The sequence below is a fragment of the Nuphar pumila genome, chromosome 11, assembly GCF_984573655.1.
Source record: "Nuphar pumila chromosome 11, dmNupPumi1.hap1.1, whole genome shotgun sequence".
In the NCBI taxonomy this organism is placed as follows: domain Eukaryota; kingdom Viridiplantae; phylum Streptophyta; class Magnoliopsida; order Nymphaeales; family Nymphaeaceae; genus Nuphar; species Nuphar pumila.
In genome coordinates this window covers 12,176,327-12,203,029 of record NC_143259.1, presented here as the reverse complement: position 1 = coordinate 12,203,029, position 26,703 = coordinate 12,176,327, and the positions used below count along the sequence as shown (strand labels likewise).

The following is a 26,703-nucleotide window of genomic DNA, read 5'->3' as shown; positions in this document are numbered from 1 at the left end:
GACATCACCTATACAGGAAGGGTTTTGTGAGTGATTATCAGAACTGGGCGTTTCATGGAGAAGAATTTAGAAACGATTTTGATGCACGGGTGAATGTGGTGCACGATAATCCATATACGAATTTGATATTTGATGCTGCAGGAACAGAACTGGGTTCTGCTATGAGTTTTAGTGATGTAAGAACTGTCGTAGATGAAGAATCACCAAACGATGCAGCTAGTAGATTTTATGATTTACTTAAAGATGCTGATGAGCCACTTTGGAACGGTTGTGAGAGTCACACTATCTTGTCTGCAGTTCTTCAACTAATGAATTTGAAGTCCGAGTATAATTTGAGTCAATCATGTTTTGACCGTTTGTGCATGATTGTGAAGAGTATGTTGCCTAAAGATGAGAAATTGCCACAAAATTTCTATCGTGCGAAAGTTATGGTCAACGCTCTAGGTATGGGTTACAAAAAGATTGATGCTTTTCCAAATCACTGCATGTTGTATTTCAAGGAGCAGGAAAACGACATATCATGCCCGTCATGTGGGCATCCTCGGTTCAAGCCAAAGACAAGAGGCAATGGTAGCACGAGATCAAAGGAAGTTTCATACAAGTCGCTCCGCTACTTTTCTATCACTCCTAGATTGCAGCGATTGTATATGTCTTCAAAGACAGCTAAACACATGAGATGGCATGCAAATAAAGTTCGACACGATGAAAACAAGATCACGCATCCTGTTGACGCTGAAGCTTGGAAGCACTTTGATCGTACTCATCAGAACTTCGCAATGGAAGTGCGAAATGTTAGACTCGGTCTATGTACAGATGGATTTAATCCATTTGGGGGTAGATCAACTCCATACTCATGCTGGCCAGTATTTGTAACTCCATACAACCTTCCACCAAGCTTGTGTATGAAACATCCAAATCTTTTCTTGTCTCTGTTGATCCCTGGTCCGACCTCACCTGGCCAAAATCTTGATGTATATCTAAGGCCATTGATTGATGAATTAAAAGTACTGTGGGATGACGGTGTTACCACGTATGATGCCCACAAAAAACAAAATTTCAACATGAAGGCCGTTGTTCTATGGACAATCAGTGACTTCCCTGCATATGGTATGTTATCTGGTTGGAGCACACATGGGAGGTTGGCTTGTCCGTACTGCATGGAGGATTCCAAAGCTTTTAGATTGAGGCATGGAAGGAAGCCTTGCTGGTTTGATTGCCATCGTCGATTTCTACCCAGCGATCATCCGTTCCGACGTCAAAAGAATGCATTTACAGCAGGCACAACTGAAATGGAAGGTCCATCCTCAAGATTGTCTGGCATAGAGATTTTAAGAAGATTGCGATACTTTCCAAATGTATTAACAGATGCCCGCAGTCCTACACCCTTCCGTGGATTTGGGAAGGAACACAATTGGACGAAAAAATCTATTTTTTGGGAACTACCGTATTGGCCGACCCTATTGATACGACATAATTTGGATGTGATGCATGTAGAGAAAAATGTGTTTGATAATGTGTTCAATACAGTAATGAATATTAAAGGAAAAATGAAGGATAATCCGAAGGCCCGTATGGATTTAAAATTAATATGTAAAAGACCAGAATTGGAACTCAAAGAGTATAATGGCAAAGTACTGAAACCAAAGGCGAAGTACGTGCTCGGACCTGATCAAATAAAACATGTATGTCAATGGTTGAGACAACTGAGATTTCCAGATGGATATGTCTCTAACATTGCTCGGGCTGTGAAGATTGACGATGGACAGTTATATGGGTTGAAGAGCCATGATTGTCATATCTTTATGCAACGATTGATACCCCTAGCATTCCATGATATGTTAGACAAACCTATATGGGGGGTATTATCTGAGTTGAGCGGATTTTTCAGAACATTGTGCGCATCGGAGGTCATTGTATCAGATGTAAAGAATCTCGAGGACTCTGTCATCACCACTGTTTGTCTGTTAGAAAAGATATTTACGCCAGCATTTTTCGATGTTATGGAACATTTGATCATACATCTGCCATATGAACTAAGGGTTGGTGGCCCTGTGCAATATCGATGGATGTACCCATTTGAAAGGTATATGTTTTTTTATATTTGTCTCTTTAATGACAGATATTTAAAATTTGAAATGTATATTCTTGTCAGATGCATGTTCGACCTAAAAAAAAAGGTTCGTAATAAAGCAAGAGTAGAAGGCTCTATTTGTGAGGCGTACACTTTAGAAGAGATTTCAAATTTCTCATCTATGTACTTCGAACCTCATATTTCAACACGTTACACATGCTTGCCCCGTAACGATGATGGAGAACAAGTAACTGTAGCTGACAAGCTGTCGATATTTCAACGACTTGGGCATGCATTTGGTAGTTGCCGATCAAGGCTATTGACAGATCGAGAGCAAGATGCAGCACACATCTATATTCTTTTTAATTGTTCAGCGATCGACCCATACATCGAGTAAGTATATGTATATGCAACTCAATTATAAATCCTTTTATGTTCTATATGTGGATACATGGCTCGGTAATATAAGTATTTGTGGTTTGCAGACGATTTGATCTGGAGTTGCAAAGCAAAGTTTCACATCTCACTAATGCAGAAGTACAAAAAGAACGTGAAACTAAGTTTGTGGAGTGGTTGAAACAGTTGGTAAAGAAGCTAACATAAATTTTGTACTTATAAACAACACTAAGTTACTTAATTGATCGTGATCACAATAATTGTTTATGTCTGTGCGTAGGTTCGCCATGGTGATGTTAAAGATCAAGGAATATGTGATTTAGAAAATGGTCCGACCAAAGTTGTGCAATGCTACAACGGGTATATCGTAAATGGTTATCGATTCCATACAAAAGACTACGGTATAAACAAATCAACGATAAATAGTGGTGTGTGTGTCAAGGGTAGCAGCTACGGTGAAAATGAACATGATTACTACGGTGTTATAGAGGAAATAATGGAGTTGACTTACTTAGGCATGAATAACAGGGTTACGGTATTCAAGTGTCATTGGTTTGATCCAACTGCAACAAGACTTGACAAAGCTTCAAGCATTGTGGAGGTGAATCATAAATCCAGGTTTGGAACATATGAACCATTCATATTAGCCTCGCAAGCTCAACAAGTTTATTATACTTCATATCCGAGTATAAAAAAGTTAGATAGAAATGAATGGTGGGCAGTTTGCAAGGTGAAATCCAAACTATACCCCGAGTATGATCAGTTACAAGAAGATGAGTTAGCTGAAGACAGTGATTACTATCAATCAGATGATGTCTGTGACTTCGCTTATGGTCACGATGTTGCGCATGATATGCATGTCATATCTCCATTGGCTGATGAAACATTCATAGAGGAATGTGATCCAAATGATGTACCAAGTGGATGGGCAAACAATGAAGAAGAAGAAGAAGAAGAAGAAGAAGAAGAAGAAGAAGAAGAAGAAGAAAGTCAAACTAGTGACGAGGAAGAATTCTCAAGCTAGTGAAAAAAATCTTATACTACAAACCTCTATTTAAATGCATTGTAATACTTGATGTGAGTTGTATTGCAATACTTGGTGTGAATGATTAAAAATTTTATTTCAATGTATTGTAATACTTGATACGAATGATTCGAATGCATTGTAATTTATCTGAATGTATTATAATTTATGCAATTAACGAATGATTTGAATTAGTGCAATACTTGATGTCAATGATTTGAATTATTTGAATGCATTGCAATGCTTGATGTGAATGACTTGAATGCATTGTAATACTTGATGTGAATTATTTGAATGTATTGTATGACATATGTTATTTGTTAGAATATGGTTCGTGGAGGTTATAGTGGTCGCTCATCCAGTAGTAGCCAGGCTCAACCTTCATCTTCACGGGCTCCTGTGATAGGTATATCATATAACTAATTAGATGCTTGATTAGTTCAAATGCACATTCTGAGAACTTGGTGTGTATTTTTTTACAGATGATGTTGCGCCTGTATACGACCCACCTACATCAGTTGATCGCACAAGTCAACAGCCAACACAAGAAACAGGGTCTTCACAGGCTGGCACAAGAAGACTCATTCGAATAGTGTATATCGATAATCGACCGTAAGTATTTTGTTTTCAATTATTGCATATCTTTTAAATATTTTATATTGATATTTACTGTGTAACAATTCATGTGCAGCACGAGGTTTGAGCCACAAGAAGTAGTACGGGAGATTAGGAATTCACTTCTTCAACATCTACCAGGACCAGTTGCTCAATGGAAAGAGTACCCAAAGAAGGTATTAGACAGATTGTGGTCCTCATTCATGGTATACAGTTGTTCCTCATAGTTAATGTGTTTCATATTTAATTTATTTAAGCAATGTCTACTAACTTTCTGAAAATATTTGTAGGCTTCGAATCGCTTTGCAACTACGGTGGAAGAAAATGATGCAAGGAAGGTGTGGCAGAAGGTGGCTGCCAATCGATTTGCAGACATGCTGCACACTATGAAGACTGCAGCAAAAAAAGCATCTGGCGTAGTAGATGATCCATTACTGTGGAAGGGCCATGGTCCTATTACTATCAGGAGAGATTACTGGGATGAAATGTGCGATATGTGGGCGGGAGATGCATTTAAAAACCGCTCTGCGAAGGCTTCACAAAATCGATCGAAGATGCCCGAAGCCCATCTACACACAGGTGGATCTAAGACATTTGGGAGCCACCTAAAGAAAATGGTAACTCATCAATATATAATATTAATTTTATAAGTATAGTTGCAAATTTGTGTACTAAATCTTTTGTCATTTAACTTCGCAGGAAGCAGAAAAAGGAGGCAGTGTACCATATAAGGATGTGTTTGTAGAAACACATAAACGGAAGACCACGGGAGTCTTCGTATCAGAGAAGGCGAGAACGACAACGGTATGTATTAATTCTATTAATAATCATTGCAATATATATGCAAGTCATCATAATGTTATCATTAATTATTAATGAATACTTTAAACATTATTTTGTAGGAGGCATATGAGCAACAAATGGTAGAGCGATATGGTGAAGACGCTACTCAGCATCCATCATTTGATCCTACAGCATGGGTGACTGCAGCAGGTGAACCCAAAAAAGGTCGCGTGTTCGGGTTTGGGAGTAATATGAACACTTCACCAGTTATTGGTTCTTCCAGTTACGGCTCACCAACTTCTTGCGCCGACATAAGCTCCAAGCAGCCGACTATTCTTTCCGGTGATGATGTACGCGAGATCATTAATGAATCACTGAATAACTACTTCCAATACACCGTCGCCCCCTTTCTCCGAAATGAGATCAAGGCCGCTGTTCAGGATAGGGGATCTTCGATTCCAGGTCCCTCTCAGGTATAATCACATATATAGTTTTTTTGACTATCTTAAAGCACATCTGAGCATGGTAGAATCACATATAGAGTTTTTCTAGATGCCTTAGAACACATATGAACATGCTATAATCACATATTCAATTTTTTTACTGCCTTAGCACACATATGAGCATGATAGAATCACATATATATATATTTAACTTTTTGTCTGTCTTAGAGCACATATGAGCATGATAGAATCACATATAAAGTTTTTTTGATTGCATTAGAACACATAAGCATGCTATAATCACATATTCAGTTTTTTTACTGCCTAAGAACACATATGAGCATATTATAATCACATATTCTGTTTTTTGACTGCCTTAGCACACATATGAACATGCTATAATAACATATAGAGTTTTTTAACTGCCTTAGAACACATATGAACATGTTATATATCATTTATGATAGAATCACATATAAAATTTTTGGCTTTGCCTGCCTTAGAGCACATATGAGCATGCTATATTCACATATTCAATTTTTTTACTGCCTTAGCACACATACGAGCATGATCGAATCACATATATAGTTTTTTGCTTGCCTTAAAGCACATCTGAGCATGGTAGAATCACATATAGAGTTTTTTTATATGCCTTAGAACACATATGAACATGCTATAATCACATATTCAATTTTTTGACTGCCTTAGCACACATATGAGCATGATAGAATCACATATAGAGTTTTTTTATTGCCTTAGATCACACATGAGCACATGATAGAATCACATATAGTGTGTAATTTATTTCATTATATTTTGTTTATCAATACTGACTGTTCTTTTCTTGTGTAGGCTGCTAGCGATAATCAGGGTAGTGGAGCTGAAGGGACAGATAAAGGCAATGAACAAGAAGACGCACAAAATCTTGGCGATGATTAGAGGACTGTGTTGAAGAAGTTCTATTTTTTTTATTTTTCCTAATTGTAATTGTTGAATTGTAAATAATTAAACTTCTTAGTTTTAAGGTGGAACGATTAATTATTATAGATACTTGTTATATGAATTTTTTTGTGTGGTTTGTTTTTTATTTACAGGAAATATAAATTGTACAGGAAATATAAATTGTACAGTTCTCCGTAATTAATTTTTAAATAAATTTTTTTTGATTTTTTTTCGTTTTTGCGACGGATTAGCGACGGATGATTCCGTCGCTATTCATATTAATCTAGCGACGGCTTAGCGACAGAATTAAATCCATCGCCACGCCGTGGTCGCCGTTTAGTACCGGCGGATTGGCGACGGAATATAGCGCTCGTTATTCCGTCGCAATTAGCGACGGACTTGGCGACGGAATTATTCCGTCGCCAGTTAGCGTCGAAATATTCGCGACGTAAGCATACTGTCGCCGCGTTGTCGCTAATCCGTCGCTAACATGGTTAGCGACGGATTAGCGACGGATTAGCGACGAAAGGTGGTCGTCGCTAATCTACTGCTCTGTTGTAGTGCGTGTCCATGTGACATAGGTCTAGAATTATGGGGACCCAATGTCCATGTGTGCTTGTCCATTGAGTCCACTATATATAGAGTTGGATAGGAAAGTTCATTTGAAAATGCTTGGGAGGAAAGAGCACACCAATAGATGTAGGTTGAACTGCATTTGAGGTGAGTGATTCATACACCCCCCTTTGGCTAACTTGGCTAGGTATTTTGCATCGTGGTTGGACTTGGACTTTGACGTCTAAGTTCTTTTATTTGCATTGCAATGAGGTCAGATCAATGTTGTCAGTATCAGTATCGGCCCTGTATCGTTTGGCCAACGATTTAGGTGAATCATCCGATATTCAAGTGAATTATTTTGAATCGGCCAAAAAATAATTAAAATATATTACCTATCAACATGTTGTTAAAGTCATTAAAATAATATTAAAAAATAATTTTAAGTATTTTTATATTTATTAAAAAATAACTTATTGAGGGGTGAAGTGTATCAACTTTCTGCTGATCCGGCTGATAAGCATCAATACTGACAACATTGGGTTAGATAAAGTGATATGCCAAAACATGGCCCGATGCCCACCCCTAGGCATATCACCTGATCACACTTCCATTCAAGGTTGTTAAATGTGAAGCGAGGCGTTGAGCTTGCACTTCGCCTCTGAGGCGTACGCCTCTCACAACATAAGACTCTCAAGTATTATCTAAAATATCGTAAAAATATGTGGCATCACACTCAACACCTCGCACTAGTGATCTTACTTCTCTTGGAGGGCTTCGTATCACACTCTCAAGTGATCTTACTTCTCAAGTATCCATGGTACTTTTTTTATATTTACTTTAAGCGCATCACAGCAACGCCTCAGTACCTTGAGCGTGCGCCTCGCCTCTGAGGCGTACGCCTCTCACAACACTGCTTCCATTGATATCATCCTAATTGATAATAATTCCATGGGGGAACCAACAGGGGCTCCGCTTGTTTGGTAGGAGCTGTTAGTGTGGGTCACCATGTGTTGGGACATTGCAAGTTCAAAACCCAATTGTATGGTGTCTTATTGGTGGGGTCTTTCTAACCTTAGCTTGCCTATCAAAAAAAAAATCCAGGGTGTCTCGTAAAACTACATAACAAAGAACACACAAAGGATATGAGGCTACCACCAGTAGATATACACTAATGTCATGCAAGAAAAGTCAGGTGGCATGTTGCTAGATTTGATACCTTCCAAACGTTATCTTATCTCTTAGATGAGTAAATTTACGAAATAGTCCTAAAGTCTAGAAGAGAAAAATCATCTGGATCATGTGCTCTTGCTACGGACAAGAACTTTTCAAATGCATTGGATCGAAGCCCCCACTTTTTGAAAAAAGTGACAAGAAAATGCCACCAATAAGTAGCTCTAAAGGAGTTTGGCATAGTGGGATGGGGCCTAGGCCGCTAATCAAGGGGTCTAGGTTCAAATCTCGTGGGTGTCACCTCTTGCGCGAGCCAAAGCATGATGACTCCTTGGACCTTTACCGAGCCCACCAGTTAAAGGCACCAGCACACCCTGTGGGATCTCTCCAAGCCTGCTGCCATTCAAGTGACCCAGGCAGGCGTAGCTTTAATATTGCATGTCAAATTCAACCCATACCTAAATCCAATTACCTCATTTATTTTGTTCTAGTGCACACAATAATATGGATTGATCCATATATTACTTTCTTATAAAAAGTTAAATATGCAAAGGGATGGTATATTCCTAGATTCACAAAGTAAAATGAAAAGGACAAGAAGATCCTTATCAATATATATATATATATATATATATATATGAGTGAGAGAGAGATTGGATGGTGTTCCCAGGGTTAAGAACATTTCTTTCATGCAATTTAACCCCACAGATGTGTTAATTAGAATAGTTCGTTTTGCTAAAAAACATAAATTGCTGTGTCAAAATAAGATAATGATTTTTTTCAAGTTATGAAATGTTGGTACATTGTAAGGTATTGATTTTTTATGCCTTGAAATTCATCCTTACACATAGCAATGACATGATCCAAAACATGTTTTTTATTAAACAAATCATGTAAATCACATATGTACGGTTGTTTTAATCATCTGATCATTAGATTGGACAATTTAGAGTTTCAGCACACTAGGGTACACCATCCAACTTCTTATATATATATATATATATATATATATATATATATATATATATATATATATATATGATCGATTTACTAGAAATTGGCACTGGCATCATGTGTATTTATGAAAAAAATGATATTTCGAGCTTTGAAATTTTACACGACCGTTGAATTTTGGAATCTTATAAAAATGTACCGGTGTATCAGAATTAAACACTCCAATAGCTGATTCCCATAAAATCACATACGTAGATCACATCTATATAACCTTTATAAAAAAACTAAGAAAGCCCATTTAGCATGTTTGCATCTCTCTCTCTCTCTCTCTCTCTCTCTCTCTATATATATATATATATATATATATATATATATATATATATAGAGAGAGAGAGAGAGAGAGAGAGAGAGAGAGTATGCGCGGAATTTGTCAAATATGGCCGAGGACTCAGATACACGCCTACTTGCGCGTACTTGCACCAAAAAAACAAATGTGTACATTATGTTCTTCATCTTAGATACAAGTGGATGAACATCAATCCTAACCCCATACATATCCAACCTGACCTCAGCACCACATAATATGGTGGGCCCCAGTCTAATCGAACTTATGTCCTATCTACACAAAGTACCAAACGTGTGAAGGATCTCAATTGGGCCATTTCCTTCATTTCAGAAAGAATCCATAGCTGGCAATACCACAGATATTTTGAAGTATTGTTTTTCAAAGAATTCTCTTGAGATATTTTAAAAATTTTATTTTTCTGCGAGTAGAATCAACAGGTTATGAAAAAAGAATATAAGAATTGTCAATAGTGTAGAAAAATTATGAAAAAAGGAACAGGACAAATTTAGAATAAAACCGAATTATGAAATAAAAGTTATTAGTAAAAAATGAAATTCTGACTTTTTAAGTGTGTCACATGTTTCACTTTGTCCAAATTAAAATAATCCTGCAAGTCAATAAGCCTATCCATGTCTTTGACTATAACAATCGCAGCACTTGGTTATTTTTTACTGCAACAAAATGTCAAACCTCATGTATCTCTTACCATGATCATTTCTTTTATAATTTGATTTTCCCCAATCCCTCCAAACGCCTCCTCCCAAACACAGTCTTATGAAAAATGTTAGCTTATCCCGGTTAGATTCTAAAAGCAAATCCAAACTTTTCAAACCCTCCTTCACCTTTTATGTTAAAACCAACATAACCAAAGGGCTCTGCTCATGTGGTAGGGGCAACTTGTGAATGTCATCAAGTTGACAGGACATCACAAGTTAGAAACCCACAAGTGGCATCCTTTGCCGCTTCGAGACAAGGGTTTAACTAACCCGTGATGAGGGTTTTTCCCTTGGATTAATTAAAAAAAACAACATAACCCTCACATTTTTGTTACTGCTAGCATAACATGACTGTTGAGAGTTGGATTCTTTTATGGGTGAACATTGCACTTCCTCTTAAATGGAAAAGAACCCATGTCTACGCTTACCAAAACCAGAACTCAAGAATCTCATTCCTGTCTTCTCTCTACACAAAATGGCGTTTCTGTAATATTCGAGATTTGGCCATTGTAGCGTTAATTGTAGAGGAGTGGTAAGGTGGTTGGCCACAAAAATATGACTAAAATACCCTCAGAGGCAGAGATGGGCCCGCGTTCCTCTGATACATACCACAAAAAAACCAACGGCTATCTGTTCAAATCCGCCCGGAAGGGGAGTCTATAAAGCACCCCAGGTGCCTGCTCTTAGATCGCCCCATTTGATAGCCTCCCCTCCACTTCTCAGCCAGCCTGCCTTTTTTTAGAAATTGGGTGTTCAGGCTTATGAAGAAGTGGCTCAAATATCGCTGCCAGAGGTAATTTTTTCTAACGTAATTTCGATCACCCAACTTTGTTTTTTGGTTGATCAGTTCATTATTGAGTCCATCTAAACCGATAACATCAAAGAAAGCTCTGTTTCTATTTAGGTTGAGAAGATGAATGAAGATGGGAAAGACATGGTTAATTCTTGCTTTTTCTTTTCCCTTTTTTATTCTCTCTCTTTTTTTTTTTTGAATGGTGGTTCATGGTCTTCATGTTGGAAAAGACATACTTTTATCTGATATTTTAGATGAGAATTTATGGGGGGGGGGGGGGGGGGGGGGGTGTGATAGCGGTTTTGATCTTGGATTTTGATTATTGAAGTTTCTGTCTCATAGATGGATGCAGCGGCATAGAAGTAGCTATCTTAGTTAGGACTTGGGATTTTTTTGTGTGGGTTTTTTCTTCTTTTTGTTGGGTTTTTGCTACTTGTCCTTTAATAGAATATGCCCTCTTCATAATGGTTGAACCAATAATATGCTTTGATGATGGTCACGTTGTTGGTCAGTATGGAACTATCGACTGTTTCCCAGTTTCATTTATTTTTTATTTAATCTTTTTTGCTTTTTTTTTACTCTTTTCCTCTCTTATTCTACCTTCTAATTGTGAATTGTATGTTGTTTTACTTCTGGATTTTGTCTGAGTGGGTCTGTTGTGTGTCGCTTCAGTTGGTGTCTTTTATAATTTTCCTTTAGGTTTGATTTTATGGTTGTTTTCATTTCACTTTTGATTTGAAAGTTTGTTCCCTTTTTCAAAAAAAAAAATTTGTGAAAGTTTGTTGCTATCGAAATTATTTTAGAGAAGCTTTAGCTGTGAATAGAATTAATATAATCTTTGAGGTTATTTTCTATACTAGATGCCTGGACGTTGGGTTATTGTCCGCAGTCATCAACAATTGTCAATGTTAATTGGGTACAAAGAAACTTCTCTTAAAGCTGTTGTTTGTGATTCCAATAGAAGGATTAGTAGCATCTGAATGCTATATTGCTTAAATTTTTGTGGTTGCAATTCTAGAAGTCTTCTTTATGCAGAATAGATTATCATGTGAAGGATGAAAGAGTGCCGGTTGTGATATGTCCATGTGATCTTGATTTTTAAAATTGCTTAGATTGTCTTTTATTTTAGGTTTCAAGGCAAACTTTTTTATTTCCTGTATTTGGTATTTCCCAATGTTGTCAGACTCGTATGGACCCTGATCGATTCACTGAATTGGCCAATTTGGATTCTGAACCGAATCAGGCTGAGTCGACCAATTTTTAAACCAGCAGATGACACACGTCAGGAAAATATTAAGAATATTAATAAGCTATTTTAAACCATTTTTAAAATTTATTTAAAATAAGCTGAATCAGCTCAGTTTCATATCAATTTTCTGTACGAATCGACCAATTCAGGCATATTCGCAACAACACTGGCAACCTTGGTTTTTCCATCTTGCAGGAAAGGAAGATTACCATTTCTATTAATTGTGTTTATGTTTATAGTTGATGTTGACCATCTGGAACTTAGCTCAAGGACGTCTAGTCTTAGTGTATCTGATTGGCATGAGACAGTTTTGCATCAAAGTGACTACCTCGTTTGATCTGCTAGTAGCAATGGAATACTTTGCAGGATAAATATCTATGGGGATTTACTGCATGATCCTTTTAAATATGTTGAAGTCTAATTTCATCTTTTCCTAGACCTGATCCTGATTTTATAGTGTACATTGGTGCATCCTTGTTCTAGGGCATGCAAGAGCATATAGCTGAGGCACACTGCTGTAAAGAACAATACTCTCTTCCTTGTCATGGTCTAAATGGTAACAGATGTTCTTCTATGAAGATGAATGGTTTGGTGGACCAGAAAAGGACCGTGTACATATGGGACATGGATGAGACTCTTATATTACTCATGTCTTTGTTGAATGGGACATATGGAGAGACTTTTAATGGTTCAAAAGACATTAAAAAAGGAAGAGAACTTGGTAAATGCTGGGCAAAACATATTCTGCAATTATGTGATAGTCTTTTCTTTTATCAGCAGGTAAAAAAAATCCTTGTTTATGTAATTATTTCTTTGAGGTTTCTATAAATAAATCCTTATTTTATATGAAATAGTTCATGATTTATTTTGACATGTGCTGAAGCAGATGGAGGACTCTGATGAATCATATCTTGATTGTTTGAGTGAGTATGATGATGGTAGGGATTTGTCAGATTATGATTTCAACAAGGATGGCCTTGGTCGTTCTTATGATGATGCCAATAAAAGGAAGCTTGCGTACCGATACCGTGTTATAGCAAAAAGATATGCTCAGGTACCAATAGAGAACTGCTTTTTTACATGGCCATTTGTGTTTAGTAAGTCATGCTTGTCTTGCAAAATGAATTTGTTTCCTTTCTTGACACTCAGTTGCTGTGCTTGTCATAGTATGTCTTCCTCTAGTTAGTTTTGCCTACTTTTGAGGATAAGCTTTTTTGTACCTTCGCACCACACAGCTATATATGTTTGTCATTTTGGTGCCTTTATGTTGTAAGGCTGAAGAATAATAAAATGGAATGCAATATTGGGAGAACGTAGTTCCAGAACTGTATCATGTATTCAGGTTGCCCTCATCATGCATATATCCATAATCTAGGACGCAGTGCCAAGCATAGGCAAACAGCTCTGCAGGTTCTTCAATTATATAGGAATTTCATGAAAATTAGATAACATGGTGTCACTACAATACGTAAACGGATAAGTCAACGTGATTTTTTTTTCAAGCCTTCAAGTTTTCAATTTAATCATAAGGTCTATCTTCTACTGGAAATAGATTATGATGATATGGTTAAATATCTTCCCTTTAGACCAATTAGGTTGTGTAGTTTTAGATGAAATAACTGAGTGTATTTAATTACTACAGGGTTTGCATGATGTTCTTGATCAAGAGACAATTAAACTATGGGATGATCTTTACAATTTGACAGATAGCTATACCGATGGTTGGCTTTCTTCAGGTGTGTACCTTTACAAGAATGTTTTACCTTTTGTAGTGTCTTTAACGTATATCATATTTCTGTAGCCGACAGTTGTATGTTATAAAAAGTATACTTTATTGGTTGCAATCTATGTTTTTCTTTTTCTAAATTAAATTGAAAAGCAAAGCGACCATTCAGCATGAATTGTGTAGGCTTACAAAGGGAATTTTTTTTTCTGTAATTTCAGATTATCACTGTACAATCACTGGTTGTGGGAGAAGGATAAAGAGTGTCAAACATTGATGCTATATGTTATTTTCACTAACTTGTCTTGGTCAAAGGAGTTCCATTTCATTTAATCATGTTGGGGAAAGTTACAATATATAGAACACATGAGATATAGCAACTGTTTGTTCTCTGCCTTGCAAATTCCCTTTTTTAACAATTGCATATCCTTAGTTAATTGGTTGATTAAGCATGTGTTAACCTATTTAACTTGCATTATAATTCTTGTCCTACTTTCTGATATGTCTACTTTTTCATTCTATTTTACTAGCATCTATCTAATTGCCATAGCCTTCTGGGAACTGTCTCACATACGATATAGGTGTTGAATTATGAGACTGTATTCTTACATGGCATGTAATTCATGGACTTCCATACTAATTTATCTTCCAAGAAAAATGAAACTGTTTCGTTGGTTAAGGAAACAAGCATGAACCCCATTCTGAATGGACAACACAATAAGAACACTGGAAGGCGAGGACATGGAAAGCAGGAAAATGTGTAGTGCTTACTTCAGTATATCCTCTATCTACCAATCTGCTTCGGGAACATTTAAAGAAAAGATGAAAAGGAACAGGAAAAAAAAACACTTCGGGAGACCATCGACCAGGTCTTTGTACTGTGGTTGCTTGACAAGGATCTAAGATTGGAAACATAGATATAATTAAAATTCAGGACAAAAAGGCTGTCTTTTTAAATGGAAAATGATAAAAAGGTATATCTCTATTAAGCATAACGGATGTTGTAACTTCAAAAGAAATAAATGTATTCCTTGGCTTAAAAAAATTGGGGTTATTTGCAAATAAGATTTGTGTACACTTCACTTGATCTCTAAATCTGTAGTGGATATGGCTGGCTAAAGCTTAAACAGTAGCATATGAGAAGTTATGTTTTGTATCCTATTGTGCTGTCTAATTTTCAAATTTTCTTCACAGCACGATCGGTGTTGGCACAGTGCAGAGGAAATGTTCCGGCAAAATCCCATCGTTTGGCAGAAGATGCAGCAGGAAGCATCAATGAAGTAGAAGGTCAATGTGTCAATGTTCTCGTTACTTCTGGGGCTCTAATTCCCAGTCTTGTCAAGTGCTTGCTCTTTCGGCTCAATGGTTTTATTCCAGCTACAAATGGTGAGTGCGGCCCGTGGCCCAAAGTTCTTTGACCAGTATTACTTTTTATGTTTATGTTCAGGATATTTATTTGAATTTAATTAGTTTAATAGAACTCAAAAATGCTTCTCATGTAAGATCAGTACTACTAGAGCCCTGTACCAGCATTATACCCATACTAGTACTGAGTACTCGTGGGCACAGATCAATCAGGTTTCAAACTTTAACATAATTAATTCATCTTATGATCCGACCAATATGTAGCCTGTGCTCGCAATCAGAAGTTTCTATTGTTAACTATATATTTGTTATTTTTGTATTCTAGCTGGCACTGGATGCCTCTTTACAGTAATTTGATGAACTCTATTTAGCTTTATTTGGTCTTTCAGGACAGCAAGGTATGCTTTAATTCGTAGCAGTTTGATGTATTTATGTTTCATTACAGCCGACTCTAAAATAATAAGAAACGGGGTGAGGTGTTGGCTATTTATTTCTTTACTGGAGTTCTTAACATTCAAGCTAGTCTCCAGGAAGTTAGCATTCCAATCTATCAAGTATCATAGCCCCAAGGGGGTTGGCGTAGTTGGGTTGGGCCTTAGCTGTCAGACGGGCAGTCAGGATTCGATTCCTGTGGGTGTTGCCCCGTGTGCAAACCGACACCCAGCATAGGCCCTGGGGGCGATGGTCCTAGCATTGGAGTTTTACGCCCTTGGGTCAACAACCAATAGGTATGACAGGCTGAACCGGTGCAACCGGGTCTTGAATCCCAGATGCAATTTCTTGAGTAATAAATCGAAAAATCTGTCAAGTATCATGCAGGTTAGTGACCTTAAATTCGGATGCAACTCCCATGCTACTTGAAAGTCACTTCCAAAAGCAACCTTGGAATGCTGAAAAAAATAAAATAATGTTCATTTTCTGTAATGTGAACAAAAAGAAAGAACATGTCATGAGCAGTGAGCACAAAATCTTTGAAGACTTCTGATGTAATAAAAGCTCTGATAAGCTTGTATCTTGGGCATATGTTACAGTTTCCATGCTTGATTTATATACATTTTCCTTTTGTTCCCCAGTGTACAGTGCTTGTGATGTGGGGAAGGCCCAATGCTTCTCATGGATCAGAGCCCGTTTCAACAATCCAAACAACCAGTTTTGTGTGATTGGAGACGGGCGTGAAGAATGTAAAGCTGCTAAGGCCATGAACTGGCCTTTTGTTGAAATTGATATGCGGCCGACTGGCGACCTCAGGTTCCCTGGTCTATCTATGAGAACCATCAAGCTCTATATTGAAGTAGCATATGGAGTCTCCCAGGCCGAGAACGATGACTGATAGTATTGTATTTAGTAAATATAACCTCAAAATCTAGTGCATCTTCAATCCTTGAAACAGGAAAATTCTGATTCCCCATCTGGGTTTTTTCCTCCAGCAGGAAAAACTTTGTACACCATCCAAAAAATGTATCATGTTCTTAGACAATATCTAGTAAGGATTTAATTTCCTGTTATTAGAATAGGACTTTCCGCTAGCTGACTTTATCTCCGGCCATGTTCCGGCAAAAGCATACAAAAGAGCCACCTTAAATAGTCAATGAAGCAACACCATCACCACCAGTGGCTTACCCAGTTCCATAGACAGCAGAGGCTCAATATAGAGTTTACATAGTTTGGTACTCATAATTCGTGAAAGCAGTAGTCTCTCAGCTTGCAATTTTCAGTTAAATGTCATATTGGTTCCAAAAATATCTACAGGCGCTATCAAACATGCGACATTTTCCTCCCATGTGAGACGCATTTATGAGGATGTTTTCTCCCTATTTTTATGGAAAAAAAGGCCAAGAAAAAAAATTGAGATCGCCCATTTTTTCTCCGTAGAGAGAAATCAGTGAAGAAAATGTCGATGATTTTTGTCTCTGTAGAGAAAAAATCCGTGATTTTTCTGCCTTTATCAAAGGCGCAAAAAACAGTGTATGTATTGTGCACCTCATCTTAGATACAAGAGGACGAACGTCAAGATGCAACTTGACCTCAACACCACATAAAAGTCTCAAAAGATATTTTATAAAAGAACTTGTTTTCTACCTAAACAAAGTACCAAACGTGTGAAGGATGCCATTTCCTTGATCCCCAAAAGATTCCGTAGCTGGTAATATGCCAATCTTTTTTATTGAGCTTTTGGCGTGAAAGGATGATCTTGAGATGTTTTTTTCAAAATTATTTTACAACAGAAGCTGGATGAGTTATGGAAAAAAGGGAAATATAAAGATAGGCAGCTACTGTGAGAGAAGAGGGGAGGGTTTCCGATTGTTTTTCTCAAATCTGACCATGCAGATGCGTTCGGCATGATCCATTTGCTAGGAAAATGTTACTTGGATCATGTTTTTTCAATACAAAAAAGATAATTTTTGAAGACATCAATATTTATAAAAAAAATTATAAGGTCTATTTTCAAAGCTTATAAAAACCTACTTACACATTTGTACAGTTAGATTCGAGCAAAACACTGAAAAAAAAACCCTTCAAATGCCCCATAGGCAGTAGGCATGGATCAGTGCAAGCAGTCAGTCTCTCTCTCTCTCTCTCTCTCTCTCTCTCTCTCTCTATATATATATATATATATATATATATATATATGTGGAAGAGGGTCCATCCAAATGATAATTGACGGCATTCCTTCTCTAATGATCGAATTTGTCATTGATCAGATTTTACATATTGGATTTTTATTATTCATTTAGTGAGCAACATGTTATGGATTATGAATTTTTTATGTTTAGAAATGTTTTTTAAAGCGCTAAAAATCAACAGCCCACAATATATACTTTATATTGTAAAGTTTTAAATGAGTGGTTGATTTTTCATGTTTCTAAAAACATTCCTATATATCTTAAAATCTTTGAATAAAGCATATTTTTTACTAAATAATTTATAAAGAACAAATATATGAGGTCTGATTGATGAGATGCTCAAACATTGAAGAAGGAGAGTCGTACGATTGTTGTTGGTTGTAAATTTTGGACCTTTCTTTGGTTGGAGGATCTCTCTCTCTCTCTCTCTCTCTCTCTCTCTCTATATATATATATATATATATATATATATATATATATATATATATATATATCACTACAAGAAAATAAGTGATTAGCGACAGAATTATTCCGTTGCTAGTTAGCAACAGATTAACGAGAGAAACACATTTGTCGCTATAATCAATGAAATTTACGAAAATAGCGACAGAATATATACCCTCGCAAAATCCGTCGCTAATTAGCGACGGATTTTGCGAGAAAATATTTTGTCATAATGGATGCACCATTTAGCGACGTCTTTTGCGATGAAATATATTTCGTCGCTAAATAGCGATAAAATATATTTTGTCATTATTTTCATGTTTTGATTTACGGCGGCTTAGCGATGGAATTAATCTGTCGCTAAATGTCGCATAACCCCTAATCATAACCCTCTTTTTCTTTTCTTCTTTCGCTGTTGCCGCTCCCGCCCGCCACCATCTCCCTCTCGTCGCCCTCTTCCTCCCGCTGCCCTATCCGTCCCGTCGGCTTCTCTCCGGCCCCCACCGTTCGCCGACTGCCAATCTCCGTCGCCGCCCGGAGACATGCAGGTAATTTGTGTTTTTCAGTAGGGGGTCGACCCCCTGCGTTTTTCGGCAGGTCATTGGGTGTTGGGCTTCTCAAGGCCTATGCAAGATGTTTTCATTTGCCTCAGTTTTTTTTTTTTTCGGCAAGTGGTGACTTCATTTTAAAACAGTGTTTTTTGTAGATTTCTCAACGGAACCCGCTTGTGCTCAGTCACTCGTGGTAAGTAAGTGACAAAAACAATTCAAATCGGGTAAATACCCATGGTGAGTAAGTGATGCAAGCGCATCATATGCTAATTAATTTATTGGATGTAACACTTTATTGTTCACACACTCACTTAGTTGTTGCTATCTAGGGTTGCTTTGTTGGAGTTCGGAGATCATGCTGAATATGATTTTAATGTATGAGAATAAAAGTGTTCTTATTTTTGGAGTACGGATTTCATGCTAGGCATGGTAGTAGTTAGTGAAATATTGAAGTGTGTTTGTTGCAGGTACATGTTTGACATTTGTTTGATATGAATGATTTCGATGTATTGCAATGTTTGGTGTAATTGTATCCATGCTTGCATGTAGTTACTTTCAATTTGATTATGGCTTCCATATGAAATTGTATAATGAAAGCATGCTTCAAATGAATGTATCGTGTCATTAATAGTTTGCACATGAAAATATTAAGTTATCAATGCATGCATCATAATTCTTGTTATTGTATGACATCATATATTGCATGATAAATTTGATATTTTCTTCATCATAGCATTCTGATGGTTCTCTTTTAAGTGGTTAGGTTATTATTCGCAACATCATACGATAAAATGACTGCAAACTGTGAATGGATGTACCGTAGGATAGTGGACAATGAGTTATCGCATGAATATATGGATGGTGTTGATAGTTTTATTGAATTTGCAACGGCAAGTGTCAGTACATTGGATCTCACAGGTCAGATTAGGTGTCCCTACATGATTTGTAAGAATAATTGATTTATAGAACCACATGGCGGTAGACATCACCTATACAGGAAGGGTTTTGTGAGTGATTATCAGAATTGAACATTTCATGGAGAAGAATTTAAAAACAATTTTGATGCACGGGTGAATGTAGTGCATGATAATCCATATATGGATTTGATATTTGATGCCGTAGGAACAGAACTGGGTTCTGCTATGAGTCCTAGTGATATAAGAACTGTAGTAGATGAAGAATCAACAAACGATGCAGCTAGTAGATTTTATGATTTACTTAGAGATGCTGATGAGCCACTTTGAAACGGTTGCGAGAGTCACACTATCTTGTCTGCAGTTCTTCAACTAATGAATTTGAAGTCCGAGAATAATTTGAGTCAATCATGTTTTGACCGTTTGTGCAAGATTATGAAGAGTATGTTGCCCAAAGATGAGAAATTGCTACAAAATTTCTATTGTGTGAAAGTTATGGTCAACGCTCTAGGTATGGGGTATAAAAAGATTAATGTTTGTCCAAATCACTGCAAGTTGTATTTCAAGGATCAGGAAAACAACATATCATGCCCGTCATGTGGGCATCCTCAGTTCAAGCCAAAGACAAGACGCAATGGTAGCACGAGATTAAAGGAAGTTTCATACAAGTCGCTCTGCTACTTTCCTATCACTCTTAGATTGCAACGATTGTATATGTTTTCAAGGACAGCTAAACACATGAGATGACATGCAAATAAAGTTTGACATGATGAAAACAAGACCACGCATCCTATTGACGCTGAAGCTTGGAAGCACTTTGATCGTACTCATCAGAACTTCGCAATGGAAGTGCGAAATGTTAGACTCGATCTATGTACAGATGGATTTAATCCATTTGGGGGTAGATCAACTCCATACTCATGTTGGCCAGTATTTATAACTTCATACAACCTTCCACCAAGCTTGTGTATGAAACGTCCAAATCTTTTCTTGTTTCTGTTGATCCCTGGTCCGACCTCACCTGGCCAAAATCTTGATGTATATTTAAGGTCATTGATTGATGAACTAAAAGTATTGTGGGGTGACGGTGTTACCACGTATGATGCCCACAAAAAATAAAATTTTAATATGAAGGTCGTTGTTCTATGGACAATCAATGACTTCTCTGCATATAGTATGTTATCTGGTGGGAGCACACATGGGAGGTTGGCATGTCCGTACTGCATGGAGGATACCAAAGCTTTTAGATTGACGCATGGAAGGAAGCCTTGTTGGTTTGAGTGCCATCGTCGATTTCTACCCAGCGACCATCCGTTCCGACAACAAAGGAATGCGTTTAGAGCAGGCACAACTGAAATTGATGGTCAATCTACAAGATTGTTTGGCATGGAGATTCTAAGAAGATTACAATACTTTTCAGATGTATTAACAGATGCTCGCAGTCCAACACCCTTCCGTGGATTTGGGAAGGATCACAATTTGACAAAGAAATCTATTTTTTGGGAACTACCATATTGGCCGACCTTATTGATACGACATAATTTAAATGTGATGCATGTGGAGAAAAATGTGTTTGATAATGTGTTCAATACAATAATGAATGTTAAAGGGAAAACGAAGGATAATCCGAAGGCCCGTATTTATTTAAAAGTAATATGTAAAAGACCAGAATTGGAACTCAAAGAGTAAAATGACAAAGTACTGAAACCTAAGGCAAAGTACGTACTTGGACCTGATCAAATAAAGCATGTATGTCAATGGTTAAGACAATTGAGATTTCCAGATGGATATGTCTCTAGCATTGCTCGGGCTGTGAAAATTGATGATAGACAATTATATGGGTTGAAGAACCATGATTGTCATGTAATTATGCAACGATTGATACTCCTAGCATTCCATGATATGTTAGACAAATCTATATAAGGGGTATTGTCTGAGTTAAGTAGATTTTTTAGAACATTGGAAGTCGTAGTATCTGATGTAAATAATCTCGAGGACTCTGTCATCACCACTGTTTGTCTGCTAGAAAAGATTTTTCCACCATCATTTTTCGATGTTATGGAACATTTGATTATACATTTGCCATATGAACTAAGGGTTGGTGGCCCTGTGCAATATCGATGAATGTACCCATTTGAAAGGTATATGTTTTTTTATATTTGTTTTTTTAATGACAGATATTTCAAATTTGAAATCTATATTTTTGACAGATGCATGTTTGACCTCAAAAAAAAAAGGTTCGTAATAAAGAAAGAGTAGAAGGCTCTATTTGTGAGGCATACACTTTAGAAGAGATTTCAAATTTCTCATCTATGTACTTTCAACCTCACATTTTAATACGTTACACATGTCTGCCTCGTAATGATGATGAAGAAAAAGTAATTGTAGTTGACAAGCTATCGATATTTCAACCACTTGGGCATGCATTTGGTAGTTGTCGATCAAGGCTTTTGACAGATCAAGAGCAAGACACAACACACATCTATATTCTTTTTAATTGCTCAGCGATCGACCCATACATCGAGTAAGTATACGTAGACGCAACACAATTATAAATCCTTTTATGTTCTATGCGTGCATACATGGTTCAGTAATATAAGTATTTATGGTTTACAGACGATTTGATCTGGAGTTACGAAGAGAAGTTTCACATCTCACTGATGCAGAAGTACAAAAAGAACGTGAAACTAAGTTTGTGGAGTGGTTGAAACAGTTGGTAAATACGCTAACATAAATTTTGTACTTGTAAACAACACTAAGTTACTTAATTGGTCGTGATCATAATCATTGTTTATGTCTGTGCGTAGGTCCGTCATGGTAATGTTAAAGATCAAGGAATATGTGATTTAGAAAATGGTCCGACCAAAGTTGTGCAATGCTACAACGGGTACATCGTAAATGGTTATCGATTCCATACAAAAGATTACGGTATAAACAAATCAACAATGAATAGTGATGTGTGTGTCAAGGGTAGCAGCTACAGTGAAAATGAACATGATTACTATGGTGTTATAGAGAAAATAATGGAGTTGACTTACTTAGGCATAAATAATAGGGTAACTTTATTCAAGTGTCATTGGTTTGATCCAACTGCAACAAGACTCGACAAAGCCTCAGGCATTGTGGAGGTGAATCATAAATCAAGGTTTGGAACATATGAACCATTCATATTAGCCTCGCAAGCTCAACAGGTTTATTATACTTCATATCTGAGTATAAAAAAGTCAGATAGAAATGAATGGTGGGCAGTTTGCAAGGTAAAGTCCAAACTATACCCTGAGTATGACCAGTTACAGGAAGACAAGTTAGCTGAAGACAGTGATTACTATCAATCAGATGATATATATGACTTCTCTTATAGTCACGATGTTGCGCATGATATGCATGTCATATCTCAATTGGTCGATGAAACATTCATAGAAAAATGTGATCCAAATGATATACCAAGTGGATGGGTAAACAATGAAGAAGAAGAAGAAGAAGAATATGAAAGTCAAATAAGTGACGAGTAAGAATTCTCAAGCTAATGAGCAAAATCTTGTAATACAAACCTCTATTTGAATGTATTGTAATACTTGATGTGAATGATTTGAATGCATTGCAATACTTGATGTGAATGATTTGAATGCATTACAATATTTGATGTGAATGACTTGAATGTATTGTAATACTTGATGCAAATGAATGAGTTGTATTGTACTTGATGTGAATTATTTGAATTATTTGAATGTATTGTAATACTTGTTGCGAATCATTTAAATGTATTGCAATACTTGATGCGAATCATTTGAATGTATTATAATACTTGATGCAAATTATTTGAATGTATTGTATGCCATTTTTTTTGTTAGAATATGGTTCATGGAGTTTACAGTGGTTGTTCATCCAGTAGTAGTCAGGCCCAACCTTCATCTTCACGGGCTTCTGTGATAGGTATATCATTTAACTAATTGGATGCTTGATTAGTTGAAATACGCATTCTGAGAATTTTTAACGTATTTTTTTACAGATGATGTTTCGTCTGTACATGACCCACCTACACCAATTGATCATACAAGTCAGGAGCCAACACAGGATGCAGAGTCTTTTCAGTCTGGCACAAGAAGACTCATTCAAATAGTGTATATCGATAATCGACCGTAAGTATTTCATTTTCACTTATTGCATATCTTATAAATATTTTATATTGATATCTACTATGTACCAATTCATGTGCAGCACGAGGTTTAAACCACAAGAAGTAGTACACGAGATTAGGAATTCACTTCTTCAACATCTACCAGAACCGGTTGCTCAATGGAAAGAGTATCCAAAAGAGGTGATAGACAGATTGTGGTTCTCATTCACGGTTTACAGTTGTTTGTCATAGTTAATATGTTTCATATTTAATTTTTTTTTTATAGTCATGTCTACTAACTTTCTGAAATATATATATATATATATAGGTTTCGAATCGCTTCGCAACTACGATGGAGGAACATGATGCAAGGAAGGTGTGGCAGAGGGTGGCTGCCAATCGATTTGCAGACATGCTGCACAATATGAAGACTGCAGCAAAAAAAGCATTTGGCGGAATAGATGATCCACTGCAGTGGAAGGGTCATGGCCCTATTACTATCAAGAGAGATTATCAGGAGGAAATGTGCGACAAGTGGGTGGGGGATGCATTTCGAAATCGCTCTGCGAAGGCTGCACAAAATCGAGCAAAAATGCCTGAAGCCCATCTACACACAGATGAATCTAATACTTTTGGGAGCCACCTAAAGAAAATGGTAACTCATCAATATATAATATCAATTTTATAAGTATTGTTGCAAACTTGTTAACTAAATCTTTTAGCATTTAACTTTGCAGGAAGCAGAAAAATGAGGCATTGTACCATATAAGGATGTGTTTGTTAAAACACATAAATGGAAGACCACGAGAGACTTCGTATCAAAGAAGACGAGAACGACAACGGTATGTATTTATTCTATTAATAATTATTGCAATATGCAAGTTATCATAATGTTATCATTAATTATTAATGCATACTGTAAACATTATTTTGTAGGAGGCATATGAGCAATAAATGGTAGAGCGATATGGCGATGACGCAACTCAGCATCCATCATTTGATCCTGCAACATGGGTGACTGCAGCAGGTAAACCCAAAAAGGGTCATGTGTTCGGGTTTGGGAGTAATATGAACACTTCACCTGTTATTGCTTCTTCCAGTTACGGCTCACAAACTTCTTCTGTCGACATAAGCTCCAAGCAGCATCCTATTCTTTCCGGTGATAATGTACGCCAGATCGTTAAGGACACAATGCGTGACTACTTCCATGAAACCGTCGTCGATGTTCTCTGAGCTGAGTTCAACAGTTTTTTGCTGAACAGGGGAACTTCAATTACAGGTCCCTCTCAGGTATGAAAGTTCCATGTAATATATTGCATGTCGTTAGATTTCATGTAACTTTGATTCCCTTAACATATTCAGTTTTTTTGACTGCCTTAGAACACATATGAGCATGCTATAATCACATATTCAGTTTTTTGACTGTCGTAGAACACATATGAGCATGCTAGAATCACATATACAGCTTTTTGCCTGTCTTAGAGCACATATGAGCATAGTAGAATCATATATAGAGTTTTTCTGACTGCCTTAGAACACATATGAGCATGCTATAATCACATATTCAGTTTTTTGACTGTCTTAGAACACATATGAGCATGTTATAATAACATATTCAGTTTTTTGACTGCCTTAAAACACATATGAGCATGCTAGAATTACATATGAAGTTTTTTTACTGCCTTAGAACACATATCATTCATGATAGAATCACATATAAAGGTTTTTGCTTTGCCTGCCTTAGAGCACATATGAGCATGATAGAATCACATATAAAGTTTTTTTGACTACCTTAGAACACATATGAGCATGTTATAATCACATATTCAGTTTTTTTACTGCCTTATAACACATATGAGCATGATCGAATCACATATATAGTTTTTTGCCTGCCTTAGAGCACATATGAGCATGGTAGAATCACATATAGAGTTTTTCTAGCTGCCTTAGAACACATATGAGTATGATATAATCACATATAGAGTTTTTTTACTGCCTTTGAACATATATCATTCATGATAGAATCACATAGAGTTTTTTGCCTGCCTTAGAGCACATATGAGCATGATAGAATCACATATAGAGTTTTTTTACTGCCTTTAAACACATATGAGCACATGATAGAATCACATATAGTATATAATTTATTTTAATATATTTTGTTTATCAATACTGACTGTTCTTTTCTTGTGTAGATTGCTGGCGATAATCAGCGTAGCGGAGTTGAAGGGACAAATCAAGGCAATGAACAAGAAGACACACAAAATCTTGGCGATGATTAGATTAATGTGTTGAATTTGTTCTATTTTTTTTTCAATAATGTAATTGTTGAATTGTAAATAATTAAACTTGTGAATTTTAAAGTGGAACGATTAATTGTTTTAGTTTCCTTTTATATGTAATTTTATGTGTACTTTGTTTTTTATTTACAGGAAATATAAATTGTACAGGAAATATAAATTGTAGCGTTCTCGATATTTAATTTTCAAATAATTTTTTTTATTTTTTTTCTTGTTTGCGACAGATATATCCATCGCTATACATATAATTTAGCGATGGTTGTAAATCCGTCGCCAAGCTGAGGTCGCCGTTTAGTACCGACGGATTTGCAACGGAATCCATCGTTCGTTATTCCGACGGAATTGGCGACGGATTTATGTCGTCGCCAGTTAGCGTCGAAAAATTCGTGACGTAAGATATCCGTCGCTACTTCGTCGCTAAGCCGGTTAGCGACAGAATAGCGACGGAATGAGGTCATCGCTAATCCACTGTTTTGTTGTAGTGTATATAAGGAAGGGCATATTATCAAACGCCCTTTTGTCGAACAAGAAGGTCAAAAAAACCTTCAACCTTAAAAATTTCTGCAAAAAAGTTATTTAACTATGGTCGCGACAGCCGCTAAAGACCT

General features: G+C 36.6%; 1 protein-coding gene and 1 long non-coding RNA gene across 3 annotated transcripts; both read left to right on the top strand.

The window, feature by feature from the left end:
* The first annotated feature begins 10,701 nt into the window (after positions 1 to 10,701).
* Positions 10,702 to 16,656, top strand: LOC149821981 (protein phosphatase EYA-like). 2 transcript variants are annotated; one of them, XM_089981486.1, is made up of 6 exons: positions 10,702 to 10,808; positions 12,541 to 12,837; positions 12,944 to 13,111; positions 13,700 to 13,793; positions 14,975 to 15,166; positions 16,219 to 16,656. In XM_089981486.1, exons 2-6 carry the CDS (start codon positions 12,544 to 12,546, stop codon positions 16,473 to 16,475), a joined length of 1,005 nt encoding a protein of 334 aa, XP_089837612.1. In that variant the 5' UTR covers positions 10,702 to 10,808; positions 12,541 to 12,543; the 3' UTR covers positions 16,476 to 16,656. The 2 variants fall into 2 exon arrangements, with proteins under 2 accessions (XP_089837612.1, XP_089837611.1); XM_089981485.1 differs by having other exon boundaries at positions 10,703 to 10,808; positions 12,941 to 13,111.
* Positions 16,657 to 24,561: 7,905 nt separating this feature from the next.
* On the top strand, positions 24,562 to 26,184 carry LOC149821980 (uncharacterized). The gene is made up of 2 exons (XR_016426108.1): positions 24,562 to 25,085; positions 25,991 to 26,184. It is a non-coding gene; the product is annotated as an uncharacterized LOC149821980 (long non-coding RNA).
* The last annotated feature ends 519 nt before the right edge of the window (positions 26,185 to 26,703 follow it).